Raw genomic sequence first — 21,781 nt, forward strand, 5'->3', positions numbered from 1 at the left:
GAACTCTTACTTGAAATGGGAGCTGGGGACACACACGACTGTTCTCCTTCCCTGAGAATTCAGAATTGAAATCCCTTGCCAAGACAGAGATTCAGCAATGAAGCCAAGCTTATTTTTGAGTCATGCAAATAATGTCTTCCAGAATCCCAGGATAATACCCGTCTGTAAACAGTAAAGGGCCATACGGATTTTTTTGCAAGCCTAATTAAGAGACCAGAAGAATTGTTGGGTTGTTTTGATAATGCTGATTAGTTACCACCTTACCAAATACTTTTAAGATGATGCATTATTCAGCAGTGTGACAGTGGCTAATGCAGACTGTAACGGCTCGTTTCCTTTTTGCTGTGCCAAATCCCTTGTGCCTTTTGATAGTTCCTTATGTAGTCCCTACTTTGTGCATGAGCTACTGATGCATGGTCAATTTATGCATTTGTAACATGCATCAAAAACCTGTGGCTCATCCCTTGAGGTCTGTATTTCTTGGTTTCTTTTTCTTGTTGGACTGAACTTAGCTATTGGGACTGGTTTTTGTTTTTCTTTGCCTGTTTCATTGTAATTGTGTGCATAAGTTGATAACTTCTCCTTAGGGGGCTGTATAAATTAGGTATTATGGTTGTTTTTATAGCACACAAGGTTTTTCTAAGCTCTGACTTCATATTCACTGCATCTTCTTTCCTCAGTTGTAAGTACAGAATTTAACCTGTATTCCACTCTGTATACATAGAGACATGTTGGAAAGACCACCTATCTGTAGCACCTGTTTGTAGGTGCTAAGTTAGTAGCCACTAAATGGATGCGGTGTGCATGGATTTTCTAAATTATTCTGACAGAGTGAGCCTGCAGAAATGTTGGAAATGGATCAAAAAAGATTTTCTCAATATCTCCATTCTTGTGTAGTGCTAATGAACAGCTACTGGAAAAGATGCTTAATCAGATTGAAGCTTTTGCAGTCCTTGGTGTTACCAGATCTCCTTAGCTCTCTCCGAGCAGTTTCAGTAAGCATCTCAGGTCTGAACTGAACATGTCCAGATCTTTCAAGCAGAGCTGGGGAGAATCAGGGTTCTAATGATGACAAAACCACAAGATTCTCAGAGTTGGAGATGTATGCAAGGAGTAACAGGCCTGTGCATATAACTGGAATGCTCCTGTGTGAATAGTATCATAGGGCTCAGAGTTTATGTTTGATTATTGTGTAGAAAATTCTGTTAGGTGTCTTTGTACTCTGAGTTCCTTCTTCCAGATTCTCACATCACAATCTTAGCCTTATTCTGAGTATGCTGCTTTTTAGCATATATTTATAGGAGTCTGTAAAACTGTGAGGCAAATGAGAACCTGCTCTAAGCCCAGAGAATATTTTATTTGGTTTTATAATGCATACACAAAATGCATGTGAATATGAAACAAAAGTGTGCAGATGTATCTGTGGGCTGGAGATGATGCCCCTGCCTTTGGTTTAAAGCACAGTCTCCCTTCCTTCCTCACCACCACTGTCATTTCCCTCCTTCTCTGCTTCCATATGCCCTAAAGCTCTCATCATGGAGAAATCCAATCAATGTGTAAGTATCCTTGCTGCAGCCAAGTAGATGACATAGCGTGCTTGTTCCTGAAAATGGATTTTGATTTTCAGGGCTGGCATTGAGGATGCTATGCTTTTGGGCACAAGGCTGTAACTGATTCAGCACCACGCAGAGTTTTGCCTGAAAATAATCTTCCATTCAAACCCTAAAGGTAGCTGCTTTGGTTTCAGCAGAAAATAGGTGTGTGGATAGTAATGAGTCACTGGTGGTGTAACTGCTGGCTTGACTAACCCTGTGCAAGACTGGCTTAAGCACACCGACTTGAAAAAGGTGTTGGTTGGTTGGTTTGCAGACTTGTTCTCCCACTGCTGAAGCCCAGAGTGGTGTCTGCCTGCTACAGTGCTGCCTCGAGAAAACCAGCTGTTAACCTTCCCTCATTCAAATGCTGAAAGGTTCAGTGCTTTCCCTTAGAGTAATGTCACTCTTTGTTCTTCGTTTGAAGCCTCTTCAAGTGTTTTGAATTGGCTTCATTTTCAGGGACAAAATGCTTGTTGCTACCTGAAACTCTGGGTTTTTCAAACTATTTTAGACCAGGCAGAATGATTAGATATTTAATTTTAGCCTAGTTTATTCCCAGTGTGCAATCTTTCTTCCCCTGTCTGCCCTTTCAACTTCCTTGTCACCTCAGTAGTTTTTGTTGCGTTGACCTTTTTCTGCTATATCTGAGACAGAGATCTCAGCATTATTAAGCTCCTTAAATTATTGTGAAAACTTGGGGAATTATGCCCATATGTGCCTTGCCTCCCATCCTTCTGCTTTTGCTCTCATGCAAAGGCTGTAGTATAAATCTGACTATTTTAGTAGACTAAAATAGACTTACATTTTGCTTGAGGAAGCCATTCTTTTTTTTTTTTTCTTTTTGAGTTCTGCTGCTGCTGTGTTTGCTCACTTCATGGTGTCAAAAGTTAAGGAGGCGGTGTTTGCAGGTTTCTTATATGTTTAATATGTAAAGAGCCTGCCTGTGAGTAGGTTTCTGAAAATGGAGGTGTAATCTAATTGTAAAGGTGGCTTTTGTCCTGCAAGCGTTGTGGAATGTGAGGTGCTGCTGTTTGGGCAGCAAGGCTCTTATTAATGTTACTAGAGGTACTGCGTTGGAAACAAATACCTAAATATTGTAACTGTTGTTATCATCAACTACAAATGATCAATTATTTTACCATCTCATGTACCTTAAAGTAGGAAATTTCTTTTTTTTTTTTTTTTTTTTGGAATAGGGAAGAGTTTTGCTTTCAAACTTTGCCTAATTAAAAATCAAGGTTGCAGGTTCTGTGCTGAGTTTCTGCCCTAGGCAAATCTTTCCTTTGAAGCTACAACCGGCCCCTAAAGAAACGACTTTGTTATGGTGCTGCTGGATACCTTCACAATGCTGTTTCAAACCCAATTTCTTATTCTTTAGAACCCTCTGTTGTTTAGATTCATTCAATTTAAAGATTCACCTTGAAAGCAGAGAGCATTAAGTAATAACTATGCCTCTGTAACCAATGGCTGTCTTTCATGTCTCTTCTATCCCCTCCCTGGTCCCCCATCAAGGCACACTGTCGATGCTGGTACTGGCTGTGTTCAGTGCTTCCACAGCTGTCCATGCATTTCACCTTGTTGTTCAATACACTGCTAAGATTTATTATGAAACCTAATAAAATCACATATTCTCAGCAGGGCCTTGTAGTAAAATTATTTTTGGAGTTTCTGAGACAGATAACATTTTTTAGAAAATGGAAGCAATTCTGTTAATTGTGAATATAAGTTTTTTTTGTGTCTCCCATACTGTCCTGAGAAATCCTAATTCTGGTGGCTGTACATTTTGATGAAGTGGCTTTAAAAATACACAGGATAACCAAATTAATTATTTATAAAGTGTGATCACTACTTGTCTGCTTAATGAGTGAAAGTGCCAAAAGGCAGAAATAGGTAGAATATATGTCAACTTCACATGCATAATTTGCAGACCCAGAGTTGAATTCAAACAGGTTATGGCTAGTTCTAATGAAATTTAATCAGAGGGGTAGGAGGAGCAGTCCCTTCTTATGGCAGCATGTGTGGTGTTGTGCCTAAGTAACAGACATAGCTCACTATGTCCAGTTAGTGTTTGTTAGGAATTCTAATATTCAGCCTTTTATTTTCAGGTGAGATTAAAGACTGTTGCAGCTGTGAAACTGAGTTGACTGTGGCAGATGTTTTCTCTCCCCTGGCTCTCAGGTGCACTCTGTTGAGCACCTTTAGATCATCTTACAGATTTGAATGAGTGGCTGTGTGTGTGCCTAAGAGGTGTGGGGGAAAGGGAACTGGAATGTACATACAAATGGGGCATAATGGAAAATAGCAGTGGCAAAAACGTTGAAAATCTGAAACTGAGTAATAATAGTAACTATTCATATAAATAAACTTTTAAGAGATGGTTTTATGTTTTAATAACCTTTTAGTTTCTTAAGTGGCTTGCCAAGTCATACAAAATCAAACCAACTACAGAGCTCTTGTCAAAACTGATTTCTTGGCTCACCACCTTCCTTTCCCTACTGCTGTGGGATTATTCCTAAGCCACTGTCAGGTTTCAAGCCCCAAGTAACAAAGCTTGTTCAACTTTAAAATGTAGTCTCTGTGCCAGCTAGAAAGAGTCTTGTCTCTTCTTCCCTGCCCCCAAACACCTGCCACTTGTTTTCCTGAAATCTTTCCATTTACACAAATCTGAATATTTCTCTGTGTTTGTTGTTGTAACCCTTAGTTTCTCTCTAACTTCTTTCTTGTTTGTCACACTAAAATTTCTTTTGACTTGAGTGAGATTTGGTGGAGTAATGGAAATTTTGCCCTTGTCTTTAGAAAAAAGAAATTACATTGTTGAACGTTCTTCTGCAGGCTGTACTATGCCTTCTAGCCTTCAGAAAGAAATAAATTATTGAGATATTTTCTTCTAAAGGAAGATTATATAAGTTTGTCTTCCTAATTGTTACTAAGTTGCTTAATACATGATTTGTGCCAGGCAACTACTCTGGGATGCCAGTGGCATTTCATATTGCAAAATGCTTTCACTAGTAAAAACTGCCAGATATATTTTCTAGGTTAATATTTCACCATTTGTAATTTATTGGCCAGTTTTTAGTTTACTTTAAGAAAATGGACTTTCCTCTCTGTTACCAACTGACTCAAAGTATTTAAAAATTCGAATTTGAATATATGCTGCTTTCTTAGCATTTTCATTATTTAAAGCTGCACCATTTGTCCTATAAGTACACTATTATTCCAAGTCATAGAATATACAGGCTGTAAGTTCCTTAGAATAATGGTTTGAAAGGAGGAATAATTGCAAACTGAAGATAATTCATATTGCACAGGTACAAGGATAAGGAATAATCACATTTTTCATACATATTAGCCAAATGTAATCTCTTTCTGTAACGACAGAGGGAGATGAGTGAGAGTCTGGGTGGTGTAATCTGAAAAGTGACAAGAATAAATCTGTGTTAAGTAGATCTTTTAATCCTGGTAGCCCTGTGACAGCCGGCACAGCTGAGGAGAGCAGGAGGAATTGCACCCCTGCTCCTGCCCATCAACACAGCCGTGTCCTGAGTGCAGCACCCAGCTGAGCTCCAGCCCTGGCTGAGGCTTTCTTGCAGTCCCAAATACTCGGCCAGGGATCAGGTGGATGACGTGTCTCATTCCTTGTCATCTGTCACTACAGCATGTTCCAGCTGGTGGGGTAAACACAAAAAGAAAACCTAGATGATCATCTGATACATATTCAAGTTTGTAGGACTTTTGCTAGAGTATCTATCCTATGATAAGGGTACATTTGTTTAGCAGATAAGGCCCAGAGTTAATAGGTGGCCCACTGGTGACAATATTTACATGATGTGTTTTCAGTGTAAAGCAACAATTTAATAACAAAATGGAGCTGGTTTTAAAGTAATCCCTTGGCTGTGGTTTGTCTTGGAAACCTTTCTGCTGTCTGGTACTGCTGTAAGAGATCTTATTCAATTTTCTTTGATCAGGCACAAGCTATTTTTCACTTGTGTTAGTGAACTTAGAGTCACATTTTTGTAAGCAAATGTGTTGACGTGTTTGTTTTGATTAGCGTTAAAAGCTGCAATAATAAGCTGTAAATAAAAAGCATAGGTATGTTCTGAAAGAACAGAAACTAGGAAAAAAATCAGTATTGAGATGCTGGGCAGGGGAGAATGGTGGAGGTAAAAAAATCCCCAGAAAAGGGAAGGGAGCTGGGGAAGCAAATGTGTGCAGCGTGACAGATTTTGTGTTAGTGCTAAAGCCACCCGTGGGAGAGCAGCACTGCAGAGCAGCCCTGCCTTGTCCCAGCGCTGTCCCTGTGACCTTGGCTGTGTGCTCGCTGGGTGGCTGCAGCTTCACCGTGCTCTTTTTTCCTGGTGACTTGCCTGTTGCCTGCCCCTGGCTCTGTGCTCCCCCTTATGCTGACTTCTGCAGTATTCCTTCAGTCTCTCATCTCAGGGCTTTGATGCATATGTTCAGAAGGTGGCCACCGTGACTTTGGGTGGCAGCAGATGGTAAACCTTCAGGCTGCCACCGGCTATACTGGTGTTAAGTTGGAAACTTAACGTTTGATGAAGAATCAGTAGTGCATATGAAAGAGCTTTTACTGCAGAAATATCTTTTAATTAAAAAAAATTAGCATACCGAAACATTTGCTAATTTCTGTGCATTTAAAGGATCTTAAAATTAACTGTTTTCTTAAAGCTAGACTGTGGTTATTTACCAAGCAGGTTTTATTTTATTTTTCTCCAATTAATTGGACCTACTATATTGAATTGAATTGAATTTATTTTCCTCTAAGCTGTTGGGTACACTGTAAATCAAATCTAAGAAGCTAATTTTTTTAAGTAGCTGCTGTCAGCATCAGAATTAACTCTTGACTTAGGAAAGGAAAAAAATTCACAAGTAGGAAATTCTATTTGGCATCATGGAGGGGTATTGCTGTCTGCACTTTACTGAGATGCTGTCATGCAGTGCTGCTGTGTTCACTAGTTTTTTGGGATGTTCCTGGGAGCTCCAGTGCTTGTACAAAATTAGGATGTCTGTACTGCTGAAGACACTTATTTACATTAGATATTTATTTGTAGTGATTGCTATTTGTGTGTCAGTGTTTTTGGCTGTGTTGAGGTTGTCATCAGTACGAAAAAAATGGGAAAGAATGAGTAAGCAACAGAGCTGTAAGAGCCAGCATGTGGACCTTGACTCTGTTCATCCATTAGTATTACAAATAGGATTTTGCCTTGTCTCCTTTTGTGTCACAGTCTAGTTGCTCAGTGCCCAGGAGTGCCCTGCTGTGCCTTCTTCTCCCTCCTCTCTGAGACAGGATGCTGAATGTTACAGCTGACAGTTCGTTGTTAGAAGAAGTAAAATATGACAACTTACATGGTGAAAGAGGTTCTGTCAGCTCTGTGAGCTAGAAGCTGCCTGGGCTAATGCCAGCATCTCTGTGATCTGCCTTGGAGAGCAGCAGAGTTCTGTCCTAGGGAATGCTCTGTGGAATCCTGTTTTGTCCCATTGTGCCTTTAGGATGAGGACTCCTCACTTTGCATTTTAAAAAGGAATCTTAGAATTACAAAAACACTTTTGCCACGGGAGAGAAGTGTGAAGGAATGCAAACAGGAGACTTGGTGCACTGCTGTCTATAAATTGGCTGTAAAGCATGAGGTGAGGAGAGTAAGTTGGCACCTGGGTCAGTTGTACCCTTCTGCAGCAGCGTTGTAATGCATCCAAGAGCTGCTGACCTTTCTCTGCTCTGGATGAGTGATAAAAAGTCAAACAAATATACTTGTGACCCTCTCTTTCCTGGACTTACCCCTTCCCGAAATAGCTTTCTGTGACTTACTCATTCATGTTGTCCTTTAATTGTTTGGGAGAATCTAGTTAAACCACATCTTTGTAATAATGCATGCAGGCTGCTTTCCCTTGAAACAAGTTTTTGATTTGGTGGGCCCATGTAAAGTCTGCAGTCTGCTAGGGCCAAATGGACCATCACTACATGAATTTCTGAAGTTACTTCCAAGGCTCTTCCTGGGCTTCTTGCAGTCCCTTTTGAAGTAAACAGTCTTGCCAAAGGTTGGTACTGAATCAACAAAGAAATAATTGAAAAATGAAGTGGAGCTGTAAATGAGGCGTTAGTCACTTGGGGAAGGTGGGATGCTTCATGGGAAGCAAAAAGAAAGGAGCTGATTAGTTGGACTGGGTAGTCCATGTAGGTAGTTAACCTCAAAGGCACAGGCATCTTAGCTGTTGTTATTGTAGGTATAAAACTGTAGCTGTCGTGTTGATGCTGCAATATAGCAGCAGATGAAGTTACCCTACAGGGACTTGCTGCTGCTTTATTGGCCTTGGTGGTGGTGGTTCTGTACCTCAACTTATGGGGAGAGGGCTCAGTAATCTCTTCTGTTGCACCATATGCTAATACAGTGCTGATAAGCAAGTGTGAAAAATGAAAGGGTGGAATACATTAATTGTATTTGTGCAATAAGGTATGCTATCAAAGGTAATTATTTCATGACAGTTTTAGTTATAGCAGTTGTTTTATCATGGAATAAAAGATGGCTTTAGGAGCCTTTTATTAGAAAGACAATTGTATCAAATTAGTACCAAATTAGATTTTTGTCTTTATAAAGGTGAGCAAACCCATGAGCAGTTTTTAAATTGGTGTCTTCTACTCTACAAATGAACAAATCCTGTTTGAGGGTTAAAGAAGCTATTATTCTGTCCTTTATGCTGACAGCTTCATTACTGATTGGCCTACTGTTGGTATTAAAAAAATGTTTGGCTCCTTATGATCTTTGTGCATGCAACTATAATATTAATACAGACCACGGAACTGTTCATTAAGAAATGACTTTAAATGAGGTTGACGCTTGTAAATCTGGAGAGATACAGATGTTAAATGCTGCCATTCCTTTTCATATACAGCCGTATGGCTAATAATTTCCAAGTGGCTAAAGCTCTTGTTAGCAAGAGTGCTGGTGTGTTAAGAATGGCCCTATAAATAACTTTAAGAACTGAAGTTGAAGGTGCTTCTTTTAAAGACTATTGTTAACTAAACATTATTGCCAAACAGATGGAAAGCATTCACCAGCCTGATGTTTTTAGGTCTAATTATATTATCGCCAGTCCTGTATGGCTCAGTTGAAGAGGTGTATCCAGAGGCCAATTTATAATCATTTAGCCAACACCTGTTTGGGAGATATTGACAGTCAAAGGGCACATTTAAAAAAAAAAATCACATATGTTCTCATATTTATTGCCTCAATGTGAACAGTGTCTAGTTGCAAACAAACTTGGGAGAAGAGGAAGGAGAATGATTGTAAACACATAGATGTTTCCAAACAATTTTTATCTTCTTTTGGCACCTTTTGTAAAGTGTCTTTTATTTTTCTCTTGTTCTGTTGATTTTCTTTCATTGGTTGGTGTGGTTTTGTGTTTTTCTTTAATTTTAATTTTACACCTTTTAGTTAAGCAAGGATAAGAAAACAAATTTTACAGTTGTTATTTATTGAGTTGGTTTCCACTGTTTCTGGAAGCCCCATGTAAGAGGCCTAAAAAGTTGTGTGGCAAACTGAAAAGACTGGGAATATTTGCCTTTCCTTACCATGCCCTTGAAATGGAAACTGTGTGTCATTCCTTTGTCATAAAAATCTCAGTAGCAGCAACTTCTGTTGATAGTTTTTTCCCCCCCAAAGATACAGAAAAGCTTTTAAAATTGCCTGCAACCCTAGTAAAAGAGGAAGTCTTTGAAATGGGGAAGAGTCTGTGACTTATTTTGAAATATTGCGGGAGAGAAATTATTAGAAAATACTTCAGTTCTCCTTTTCACGTTTGAGATGCAGTGGGGAGAGAAGTAAGTTTTGAATGCTGCCATCCAGAGACAGCAGAGCATGGCTGCATTGCTGCCCCTTGCAGCAGGGAGCTGAGGGAGGCTGGGTGGGGTTCTCCTGCTGCCACCCCATGAAGCCGTGTTGCTCCTGGTATCTCATTCCTCTGCAAGACGTGATCTTCACTGCTCCTTGTCTGTTCACTTGGAGTTGCTGCATCTTGTCTGTTCAGCCCAGTGTTAGGTAACCCCAGTGGCAGCAAGGGAGAGAAGCCCTTTAGGAGCTTGATTTTGCAGCCTAAATATTTTGCTATAACTATATGTGAATATTTATACTGGAAGCTTACAGTGTCTGCTGTAAACAAACAATGAGGGCACATTCTTGTTCCTAGAGGAGGATTGAGTTTGTGTGTCTTGTGTGGCTTTTCAAGCACATCTGTGTTCTTAGGGTTTGAAAACACTTAATTCCTGAGCAGGGTGACTTGAAGGCGGAGGGTTCCAGCTTTTTAAAGATGCAGTTTCCTAAATCTATACACACACACACACACACACACACACACACACACACACACACATATCTTTTTGTTTGTTTTGTTTTCAACACATAACCAATAGAGCTTGCTAAGAGTGTAGGTGCTATTTAGTGCTTTTCTCATTGCTGTGTTTAAAGTGCTTTCAGTAGAGGTGATGCCCTACCAGCAGAGATGCTCTTTGCCAACTGTAGGTGTTCTTCTCTCTGCAGCAAACCCATCCACACTCTTCTCTCTAAATAAATCCTCTTCTTTTGTTGTTGTTACCCTAATTTTAGAGATCTATATCCTCAGTCATTTTTTTGCTAAAAAAAGAGATTGGTTGTCAAGTCTGTAGGCTGCAGGGGTTTAATTTTTAAATTGATGATATCACTTTCTTTGTAAGAGTATTCAACATTAGATTTAAGAACTATGTTTTATTTGCTTACTCATGTGAATCCTAAATAAATTCTGATTAATTTTTGCTTAGGTTTTGCTTGTAATGGACACTAGAACACAGCAGACTTTTATATTGAAGGTGAGTAAAATCTTTTATTATATGACCTCCAAAATTATACCAGCACTCAAAGATAAATTTCTATGTAATTTATAGAGGTATCACTGCAATATATTGTTATTATGATAATACATATTAAGTGCCCTGGAATTCTTTTTGTCAGTGCTTAGTTGCATTCCTTTCTTTTCTCTTTAACATCCCTAGTGCTCAGATGTGCTGGTTTAGTCACCTGAGATGCTTCTGGTTGTTGAGGCCAACACCTTTGCAGACTTTGGTAAAGAATCACACATTTAATGTGCTGCTTAAAACATCTATAAAGCCCTGATGGCTCAGGACTTCTGACAAAGGTGAAAATTCTCCTTAATCCAAGCACATCCACTGCACTTGGTGTTTGGTCTTCTTTAGCTGAGGAATATCCTGCTGGCCAAAGTGGGTTCTGGATGAAATGTACAACTGGCCTTCCTCAAATTTGTTTCCTTATGTTTTACATCAATAGTCTGAGATAACTGAGTTTAATGTTACTAACCCATCACATGTCTGTGCACTTATTTGGTCAGAATAAAATTTTTTGCATTACTCTTTTATGTTTCAGAAAGTGTTCAGATCAAGACCCCAGTGTGCTCAGAATATCTGTGATGCTGAGAATTGGTTTAGTTATGAGTATTGTTTTTGTGGTCATTTACTTCAGGCTCCCCTTGACATGAATTCCACTGCTAATGGCAGGAATGATGGAAAAAAAAAGATGTGTCCCAAACGTGAAGCTTTAATTACTTGTTAACATTTTGTGACTTTGTTTCAGATCTGGCTTACAACCCTCCTTAACTTTGTGCATTGGCCTTTGAAATTGTATGTGCAACATACAGCAAACCTGTTTGTTTCTCATAAAGGTTCATTTGCGAATATTGTATATTAGAACCTCACATTATCTACTGGCAGATAGGGTAACATTGAATTTCCCATGTAAATGCCTATGTTTATCAATATTGTAATAGGTCACACTATTGACATAATTTTTTTTCTCTTTCTCTCTCCCCTCCCTTCCACCCTCCTACATCAATTTTTTCACTTCTGGCAACTTCATCCCTGCACTACCTCCCAAAAATCATTTCCTCTCAAGGAGACTAATCCTTTCCTTTTTATTGAGGTGGTTGCTGTATTTAAAAGTAAAATGGAAATGTGAGGATTACCTGTGAGGCTAAGGCATTCTTTTGTCTTTAAGACTTGAATTGAATTTTTTTAATAGTGTCTTTTGGTCACGCACAAAAACAAAATTTTAAAAAAAGGTCACAGGGAAATAACTGAGTGTCATCCTGATGACTTAGTTTGAGAGAGATTCTAATAAAAACATTGACCCATGTAATTGATTTTAATGGCAGCTTTGTGCCATCTTCTGTTCTCTGGAAACGCGCCAGATGCCATCAGCACAGCCTCAGGGGACCGAGGGGCATAGAGCAGCAGATGAGTGGTTTCTCTGAAGCCCAGAGTAACTCGGATAGATTAGTTTGGTTGATAAACACAGAGCACAGCAGGCTCCAAAGGCAACTGAGGGTACAACTGACCTTTTTGTTCTCTGTCAGGGTCTAAGGAAAAGTAGTGAGTGCAGCAGGAGCAGAACGACCATCATTCCCCGCTGCGTGCCCAACATGGTGTGTCTGCACAAGTACATCATCTCCGAGGAGTCTGTCTTCCTCGTGCTGCAGCACGCAGAAGGTTTGTCTCTCCTTTAAGTATATTGTTGAAAAGAGTCAAAGGTTTTCAGTTTTAAACAATGGTGCACTTCATTGTCAAATTAATCTCTCATACATCCAGTTAAAATATTTTAGTGTGCCAGAGAGATGTCTTGTAAGACACCCCACTCTGTTCCTCTGTCCCTCCCCCTTTTCCCTACTCATTCTGTGGTGGATCTGATTCCTGCTTCAAATGGCCTCAAATCCTGATGGGTTACTTGAATTGTAGCAGTATTGAAAGCTTCCTGCTGTTTATTTTCTACAGGAGAGGGAGTGCTTTGACTGCAACAACTATGCATTATTTACAGTTATCTCTCAGAGTAGAGTCTTTTGCTACTTTTGTAAACGTTGACCAGTAAATCTTTTTAGCATCTTCTAGTTAAACTGACAGAAATTTGCACAAGAATTTAATAGCTCTGCTAAAAACCATGAACATTTTCCTGTTGGTTAATATTGCTCTGATCTGGATTTTTAAGAAAATAGCTAGTGGCATCACACAGGAGTTCAAAGCAGAACCACAGAGTTGTGCCTTCAAACTATTTATAAAATTCCTGTTAAATGTACAGGGAACAGGTGGCACAAAATAATTACATTTTGATTTTTTTGTCCAACACCTGGATTTAAATATTCCCTAAATGTAATTACCCATATTTGTTTAGAATGAGTGCAGAATATAAATTTTGGGGTTGCTAATAATTATTTTTTTTTTAGGAAATATTAGTAACTCAGAATGGATGATGTGAAGGAACTAAGCTGACTGATAGAGAAGATAATTTTATTACATTGAATATTATTTCTTTTTTCCCCTAATAACTTAGATTTTGGCTTTTTCATGAACAGTTTGTCATATGAGGCCAGTTAAAGTTAGCTTTGCAACAGGAATGAATGTTTCTGCAATGTGTGACATGGTTTTGCCATGAGCACTGATGCAGGAAGAAAAGCCTCACATTGCAGTAGTGCCTGATGGTGATCTTGGGAATTTACAGTGCTGCTCTGTACAGTGCAGCACTTTTTTTGAGGGATGTATATAATAGTACACAAGATAATTGGGAGAGTCTCACCTAAGCTGCAATCTCCACATAAGCTGTTACATTCTGTTCAGAGAAAAAGTATTTTTAAAAACCCACAACCAAAGAAGCTGCAAACCAAATAAAAAATCCCACCCACAACTCTTGTCAGATACCAGCTGCCCTTAAGACTAGCATAATTACATAATTTTAAAAAGTTTTCCTAATATTTATGCAGTTTCTGAAATCCTATGGTTTTGTTCTTCTCTTTAGGAAGAATGTTCTTCTTTGAGACAGATGGAAAAGTGAGTGGAGTAGTAGTGGAATTTCATGGGAGAAGTGTTCAGATACTAGAACAAAAATTTTAAGGAAAGCCCAATGTGAGCAGCTGACAAAGACAGTCTTCTGGAAGTGTCAATTTTATTGTGACAACTGTAAGAAAAACAGAAACATTGTATGAACAGAGCTCTTTCATTTTCATGAAGCTACTGTTCAGAACACACAAAGGGAGAGGAAGAGTAATATAATATTATAATATTTCTGTTGTAAAGAGGGGTAGCTGGGGTACACAGTGATGAGTAAATTGCCTGACAATGTATTCAATAAGTGTATTGCAGATGTAGGGCCTGATTCCAAATCCCAAACTGGGGCAATGGCTACTGCTCCTCACCCTGCTATGACACTGATGCTGGAAAGTGATTCAGGAGAAAGGCTTCTAACTCTGTGTGAATAAAGGATGAATAAAAATAGGGCTAAAGTTATGCTGCATTATATACAGAGTAGTCTTGCTCACCCCACTGATGATTGTCTTGATCAGATCAGTCTTACATTAGTAGTACTCATTCTTTAAATTACAAGGATAATAAAACTAGGAATCCCTATAGACAAACCTGTCTTAAAATTTTGTCTCAGACCAGATATGAATAGAGAACGTGCTTGTAGTTGATGTTGGGAAGGGATAAAAATTTCTAAGATGATACTTTTTCAGTAATAGTCTCTTGAAATTTTATTTCATTTCTTATGAATGCTCTAGATACTCATATTCCAATAAGAAAGAAGATTGTGCTAGTCAAATTTATAAGGGTAATGATTTATGATGTTAGGTATATTAACTACTCCGTTGTGAGTTTGAAGGGTAAAATACTAATTTAAATGGGTGGTGGCTCGTATTGTAGCAAATTCAGAGGTTTTAATGGACAATATATGAATGGACAATATATGTTTGCTGAGCTGCTCACTTTTTCCTGTTCATAGCAGATTTTAACTGTATTATTAAGAGCAGCACTGTTGGGTTTTGTATGAAATTCTGTAAGCTTTGACCACAGGCTCAAGAGGAAGACTTGGATGGTTGGTTGTTTTGGTAAATCATGATGGTGTTACATGCCTAGAATCAGTAAGTGAGGTCTTGGGTTCCCTTAGGGATTTTTCTCCTGGCCACAATGAGAGGCTTCAAGGATGCATCAGAATCACAAAAGTCCATAAAGTTATCTTGTAGCTTTTTTGGAAAGCACTTGCCAAGTTCTAGTGTGGGAGAGAGCCAATCTGATGTTAATAAGGCCTCACTTCTTCCTGGCACTACTAACAACAGAAATTTTAGAAACAGATGCTTCAAAAATAGGCTGGGGGGCTTCCATGGGACATCAAAGTTTAAGTGGCTGTTAGAAGCTGTCAAATCTCTTTAAGCATAAACAAGCTGGAGTTCCTATCAATCTAGAGAGCACTCAAGAAACTTCCTGCTGAAGAGGCTTGCTGCACGCAGCAAATGATAGACAACGCTACGGTAGCTCTGGCTTGCAAAGCTGGGGATTTGTTGTTAGGAGAGGAGATAATGCTAGCTGTAAATATTTGACAGCAATCAAAAAATGTAGGGAAGGTGATATGCTCCTTGGCAAGTGACTTTTTCAGGAGGCTGCTTTGGAATAGTTGCTTTTGCTCCAAGTGCATTGGAGCTTTGCCTAAACTAGCCAACCTTGCAGCAGAGATTCAGCAGCAGCACTGGAAATACAGGAGTGCAGATACAGGACTCTGGTGCTTGTAACTACTGTCATGTTAGAGATTAGGCAGGAGGTCAGCTTCCCCTTCCTGTGGGGCTGCAGCCCCACTGTGCCTGCCATTGGGATGGTGTGGAAGATTGTTGTTGTGCCATGGCAGTCCCTGTGTGTCTGCTTTGCTTTTGGCCTAGGAACTGTGCAAACTTCACTTTTGTAGCTTTTGTTGCATTAGCGTGGTGAAGTTTACCAGCAGGCATGTCTCTGTTCAAAAGGAGGACAGTGATTCTTTGAAAACCATGAAATTATTCGTTTTCCAGCAAGGAAGCCTATTAATTCTCATGAGGTGCATGGTTTAGGATTGGAAGTCCTGGCCATACAGAAATCCTTATGCAGTGATGTAGAGAGTTGGGCCCAGTTTTGAAGAATAATTTAAGCATATGTCTTTCAGTACTCTGTTTTTCTTCTCTATCACAGTACAGTTATTTGGAAGCCTGGGTTTTTCACTTTGACTTTGTTTGGGATTTCCTAAATACAGTGACTGCTGCATTCTTAGCTGCATTCCACTTCTATGACAATTGCAGTACTTCATCCTTGGGAATAATCTCATGGACCAAGCTAGCAAAAGCTATTGATTTATTTTGGAATATGTCTCCTTAGTCAGCCAGTCTTTCGGAATGTGAAGCTGAAATGGGAAGTGTCTGAGCACTGGGTGAAGAAGAATCCAACTGGTCATGAATTTTCCTTGTCAGCTGGAAGAAAAACATGTCTAGGAAACAAATTTGCTGATCTGTTATGTTTCATTTTATTCTGTCATATAGACTGTATAGTCTCTCTATTTTCTTTTTGGTGGTCCTACATCAAGTGCTATTAATAAAAAAGCTGCAGAAATGTTTGAAAGAATACAAAAGATTCCTAGTCAGCTTCATCACTTGGTCACTTTATGCTGAATTTCCTGTTGATTATTTTGGACACTAACTTTTTAGATTCTGCCTTTAGAAGCAGAGGTATAAGCTCCAGAATGCTGGAAATGTGGTTAAGTATGGCACTGCTAATAAGAAATTTTTCATTGAATAACTGCAGAAGAATGTGGAATTTTATGATTTTCATGTGCTTATAAAACCAGAAATACTGAATTAGGCTGGCTGTAGAATCAGTTCATGGTAGAAGAAAACAAACTTAATAATTAGTTAAGTTAATAATATAGTTCTGAAATTGCATTAAACACTAATAAACTTTAGCTTAACACTGTAGCTTTTATAGTTATTTAGTCTGTTGAACTATTTGACAGTGACTGAAGCTTACTTGTTTGGATTGATTTCTGTAATTTTAGTTTTTATAGATTCCTGATACTATATTAGCATGGTTTGCTAATGGGTTTTCTTGATCTTACACAACACATGGGGAGAGGGGGAAAGATTATTAGTATGTCATTCATAAAGGCATAATTACATACGCAGATACAAATATCACTTTTATTTGACCCTGGATTGAATGTTTTCAAAAAGGAATGAAATTGTTGTTTTTCACTATAGAACACAATTATTGCATGGCATTTATTTACATATTTCCACTTGACCAGGAGGCCAGTCTTGAAATATTTGTATGTTAACATATTTGGACATAATTTTTGTTTTGTTTACTTGTGTTTAACTCTTAAGTTGGAGTTGCAGTAAGTAGTCATTTCCAGTGTGGTTTTTAAATACAAGTCATTAATAATGAAAAACTTCGTTTTGAAAACCTAAGATAATAGATTTGCAAAAACAAATGAATTGTTGCAGTTCTCCCTGTTTTCACAAGTGGACAGTGGTGAATTCCGAACACAGTAAAAATAAAGAGATTTCTTTTTTGTCTTTTGCAAATTTTTTGTTTACTGAACCTCTCAAATCTGCCAGTATGTCTTCTGTGGATTTTTGAAGTATTGATCCCAACATGTCTCTTTTTCCTTCCTCAGTCTTTCTTGGGTCTTCCTTAAGCTGCAGTAAACCAAGTAGAAGCCCAAATCTAGTGGAGGCTGCATGAAATCTTGCATGAAGTGAGGTGGAGAGAGCAGAAGACAGGAGTTGTCCTGAGAGCAGCTTGACTTGTCATTAGGTGAAAAACTCAGGTTGTGCAAGGATAATTATTGCATTCTTCATATTGCTGGGCAGCCCAGCCCCTTCTCATCTTAGTGTAGGAGCACAAAACATTTGGGTCAGTGAGAGCTGTTCAGGTGTCACATGTAAAAGCACACCTGGTGTCCAGCAATGACACAGGAAAAAGATGTGACAAAATAGCACAGGAAGAAGATTTTGAGCTTTCTGCCTCCCTGGGTCAAAGCTCAAGGCAGGCCTCTGTTAGAAAGAACTTTTCTTACAACTTTCTTCAGAGGAAGCACTGATGATGCTCATACTTGCAATAAAGCCATACGTGGAGGCTGAGGTGGTGTTATGCCAGACACTTCCCAAAGTCCAAAAATCTTATGTGATTCTTCATGGGTCATGGTCTGTGAACACACTTTGACACCTGAGATTTGTGTTTTCAGAAGAAATTTGTGACTAAACACTAGTAATATGTAGATGAAAATATTTAGCTTGTAGTAGTTAATCTTAATGCTGGCGGGATGGGGAGACTATATCATTTTTTTATTAAATAGTGTGCTTTATTAAATGCAGTAGGTGGTTCTCAAATTAGATTTTATTGTTTGGTATAAAATGGACTTGAATAATTCCATGCCTAGTTAATAAACTGGGCAAAGTTATTTTATTATGGCACTTGAAGTAATTTTAAAGGAAATTAATTGTTAAGGATAAAAGTGTGAAAAAGAGGATAAACTCTCATATATGTAAAAATTATGTACCTTCTCGCTCTCTTTCTCATTCACTTTCCTGTTTTTTTATCTCTCTGCCATTTTATAGCAAAAATACAAATAAATGTAGAAGTATAACATTAGAAAATAACTGCTGGTGATTATGGGATGGACAACTCTTATTTTCACCAACTCAGCTGCAGACCAGTAATCCTGAAGTGCTGTGCAAGCTGCAGGGCTCCGAGGGCAGGCTGCCTTTGCCCTGCTGCGCTGCTGTGTGCCCTGTTGTGTTTAAAGCAAGTGGCCTCACCTGAAGAGCCTGCAGGGGCTCCCTGCTTCTCACAGGACTGAAATCCTGCTTGTGAGGCAGCCCTGGCAGGGCTGGACCCTCGGTGTCACCAGCACAGGGCCTGGGGTCACTTGTGCCAGGCGGGCTCAGGGTCAGTCCGTGCCTGCCGCGCTGGGCTGGGGGCTGCTGCTCTGCTGGGAGGGACCCAGGGGCTGTGGCAGGGCACATGTTGGGCTGCACATTTTGAATTCATTCTGGTTAAACATCTAAAGTGCTTCTGTTTACTGTGATCAGTATAGCAGTTCTTGTTCCTTTCTCTGTGAGCATTGCTTCCCTTTGCTCCCGTTGGTTTACCTGGCATCCTTTCCAGGGCATTCTAGAAGGTGGCAAGGGTCATCCTGACCTGGTGCTAACTCTGTTTATACTTAGGGCAGAAACCATTAATTAACCTAAATTAATGGATTAACCTAAATTTTCATTTTTACCATTGGACTCAAGCTGTTAGAATTCTCTCTTAGTGTTTTTAATATACTTACTTTCACCACAACCAGTGAGATACTTTTTCCCCTTGAAAAACAAGTCTTGTCTTAGCCAGGGGGATGAAGGGCAGGAAAACTTCACATTGTATTATTCAAATTATTTTTTTAAAGTGTCAAGGTTTTTCTGTCTTTGCTAAGTTTTATTTGAAATACCTGGGAGTATAGAAAATCTGTTCCTAGGCAATGATAAATAGTTTCTTCTTTTATTGTACTTTTTAAAGGAATTTTGCCTGATAAAGAGAGTGTTAAAAAAACTCCAAAGTGTTAAAGAATGTATTTTGGAAAAATATAAAACTCTGTTTTATCCAAATAAGTAACAAAAATCCAACAAAAAACCCACCAACTTTGCAGATGCCCAGTGGGATGGATACTTATTTTTTCTTTTACAAAGATTCTGTTCAAACTCCTCCATTTTCCAGCATTTCTGTACAGTCTTTTAAGTTGAAATATCTTGACATTGCATTTCTCCCTAAGTTATCAAAGGAGACTTGCTAGCTTTAAGCCAAATTCTTTGTCACATTTAAGAGATACAGTAACTTCCTGATTTATTTTGCTCAAATTATGTTTTGAAATCTGTGAGCTTTTTTTAATATGTGCAGTATTTGGCAACATGAAGAGTCCTGGTTTGTATTTTTCAAATGTAACTTATTTCTGGAGATATAACTTAGATGCCATGAAGGAGCTGTTTGCCTCTGTAACTTAAAGTATTGATAAATCTTAGTGTGGTGCAGCAAAGCATAAAAAGTTTTTTTTGAATTCTAAAGTTAATGGAAGAAATATATCAATATTTAACTAAAAACACCGATTTCCTCAAAGACAGACACAGACCCTTAAAATATCGTGCTAATATGGTAATTTCCCTTACTGAACTTGCTGTTTAGTTTTCAGTCCATTTCTGCTGATATTGCTGATGAATTTAATGCTGTGATGCAGAATTATTCAGTGTAGGCAGAGATGGTGATGGGCACTAAACAATTTGATCTTCCCTAGTTTTTGCTTTTGAGGCAGCAGGTGGAGAGTAGTGACCACTTTGCAACTTGAGACACACTCTGAAATGAGACTTTACTGAAGTTTAAAAACAAAAAAGCAGCAGCTGAATCTCGGATGCAGCTCTTTAAATATTTATGTAATAATACATATCTATGTGATAAGCAAATTGTGATCCCTGTAATTATTTCCTGCTGGGGTAGCAAATCCAAATAACTCTGTGGACATAAGGGTATAGTGACAGTGATGATATTTTCATGTTTCATTAAAAAAAAAGTGTTTTTTGAGTGAAATTAAGAGATCCCCTCTCTTTTTTCTTTTTTTTCTTTTTTTTTTTTTTTTTCCCAGGAGGGAAACTGTGGTCTTATGTCAGTAAGTTCCTAAACAGAAGTCCTGAAGAGAGCTTTGAAATTCCTGAATCCAGAACATCCAGTTCAACTAAAATTTACCTGGAGCAACCAACACCTACTCCTAAAGAAACTGGTAGCAGCACCGATTCCAGAGAAAGCTATGGGGAGAGCATGCTGAAGGTGGTCCCACTGAGGAGCAGCCTCACACCAAGCTCTCAGGATGACAGCAGCAACCAGGAAGATGGTCAGGAGAGTTCCAAGTGGATGGACTCGGCATCCAGCTCAGAAGAAGAGTGCACCACGAGTTATTTAACATTGTGCAATGAATATGGGCAGGAAAAAATTGACTCTGGCTCCCTAAATGAGGAACCAGTGGCTAAAGCAGAGAGTGAAGGGCTGCATACCAAAGGGAGGAGTTCCTTGCAGAAGTGCAGTGTTGTTGGCAGTGACAGCTTCACCTCCCAGATTGCACCTCAGGAACGAAAGCTGTTTATTGACGATGCCGAGTCAGAAATAGCCAGCCCTACGAGGATACTGGACTCGTTAACTAGATCCAAGAACAGCCCCATGGAGCTCTTCAGGATAGACAGCAAAGATAGCACTAGTGAGCTCCTGGGGCTTGAGTTTGGAGAAAAATTATATAACCTGAAATCAGAGCCTTTAAAGCCATTGTTTTCTGTCCCAGATCATGACAGAAGCTTGGATGCCCTGGAGGGCAAAATGGGTGTTAAAGCTCATGACACTGTGAGCAGGGGTTCAAATGACTCTGTGCCAGTTATCTCCTTTAAAGATGCTGCTTCTGATGATGTGAATAGCATTGATGAAGGAAGGCCTGATCTCCTAATAAACTTACCAGGCATGTCTGATGAAACAGAGGAGCCAGCTGTGACAAGGCCAGCAAAGTTTACAAAATCTGATAGGGACATGTCAGAAGTAAAGTTGTTAGAAACACCAGATGTCTTGCAATTAAATAATTGTGCAGAGCCATGCAAAGCATTTGATCAAGAGCCAAATCCTGTGGCACCAGAAGTGGGCGATCCTGCCCACAGGGAAGCAAGTGAGCAAAGTGGTGTCACTCAGGGAGCTCTTGGGACCCTCTTTACTTCTGACCAAGAGGTAGGTGCTTCAGAAGATGGGGCTCTGTTCCGAGAGCTTGGGGCCTGCTCCTTAAATATGACAAGCAAAGAAGAAAGTTCATGTGTTTCCAACCTGCTCTCAGGTGCTCCAGAGGTTAGCTTGGACACAGACGTGCTAAGGAATGAAGGAGTGTCGCTGTTTTCCAGTCAAACTGAAGACAGCAGGAAAGAGGAGACGGACTCAGCTATGTCACCAGCAGCTGAAAGTAAAAAGACTGCACAAGGGAAGGAAGACAAAATAGCAGGAGCAGGGCAGAAGGAAATACATCAAATTTTTCAGGACCTCGATGAAAGATTAGCACTAACCTCCAGGTTTAATATCCCAGAGGATTGCATTCAAAGATGGGCAGCTGAAATGGTGGTAGCCCTTGATGCTTTACATAGAGAAGGAATTGTGTGCCGCGATTTGAACCCAAACAACATCTTATTGAATGATAGAGGTCAGGAACTTTTGCAAATGCATTTCTTTTTATTCGCTGTTGCTTCCAATTAACTGAGTAGGCGTTTTATCTTGTAATTAGTATCTTCATTTCCTGTCTAGAGCT

General features: G+C 39.2%; 1 protein-coding gene across 4 annotated transcripts in view; it reads left to right on the top strand.

Annotated features, from left to right (window-relative positions):
• RPS6KC1 (ribosomal protein S6 kinase C1) overlaps positions 1–21,781 on the top strand; it is an 85,317-nt gene that overhangs the window by 45,550 nt on the left and 17,986 nt on the right. For 3 of the 4 annotated variants that reach the window (XM_012572382.5, XM_072927546.1, XM_072927545.1), the window contains 3 exons: positions 10,399–10,446; positions 12,003–12,135; positions 20,099–21,676. In XM_012572382.5, the coding sequence (XP_012427836.4) occupies positions 10,399–10,446; positions 12,003–12,135; positions 20,099–21,676 (1,759 nt within the window). The remainder of the gene's footprint in view (positions 1–10,398; positions 10,447–12,002; positions 12,136–20,098; positions 21,677–21,781) is intronic. The other variant, XM_072927547.1, reaches the window with a different exon arrangement.

Source organism: Taeniopygia guttata, chromosome 3 (assembly GCF_048771995.1).
Source record: "Taeniopygia guttata chromosome 3, bTaeGut7.mat, whole genome shotgun sequence".
NCBI classification, from domain to species: Eukaryota; Metazoa; Chordata; class Aves; order Passeriformes; family Estrildidae; genus Taeniopygia; species Taeniopygia guttata.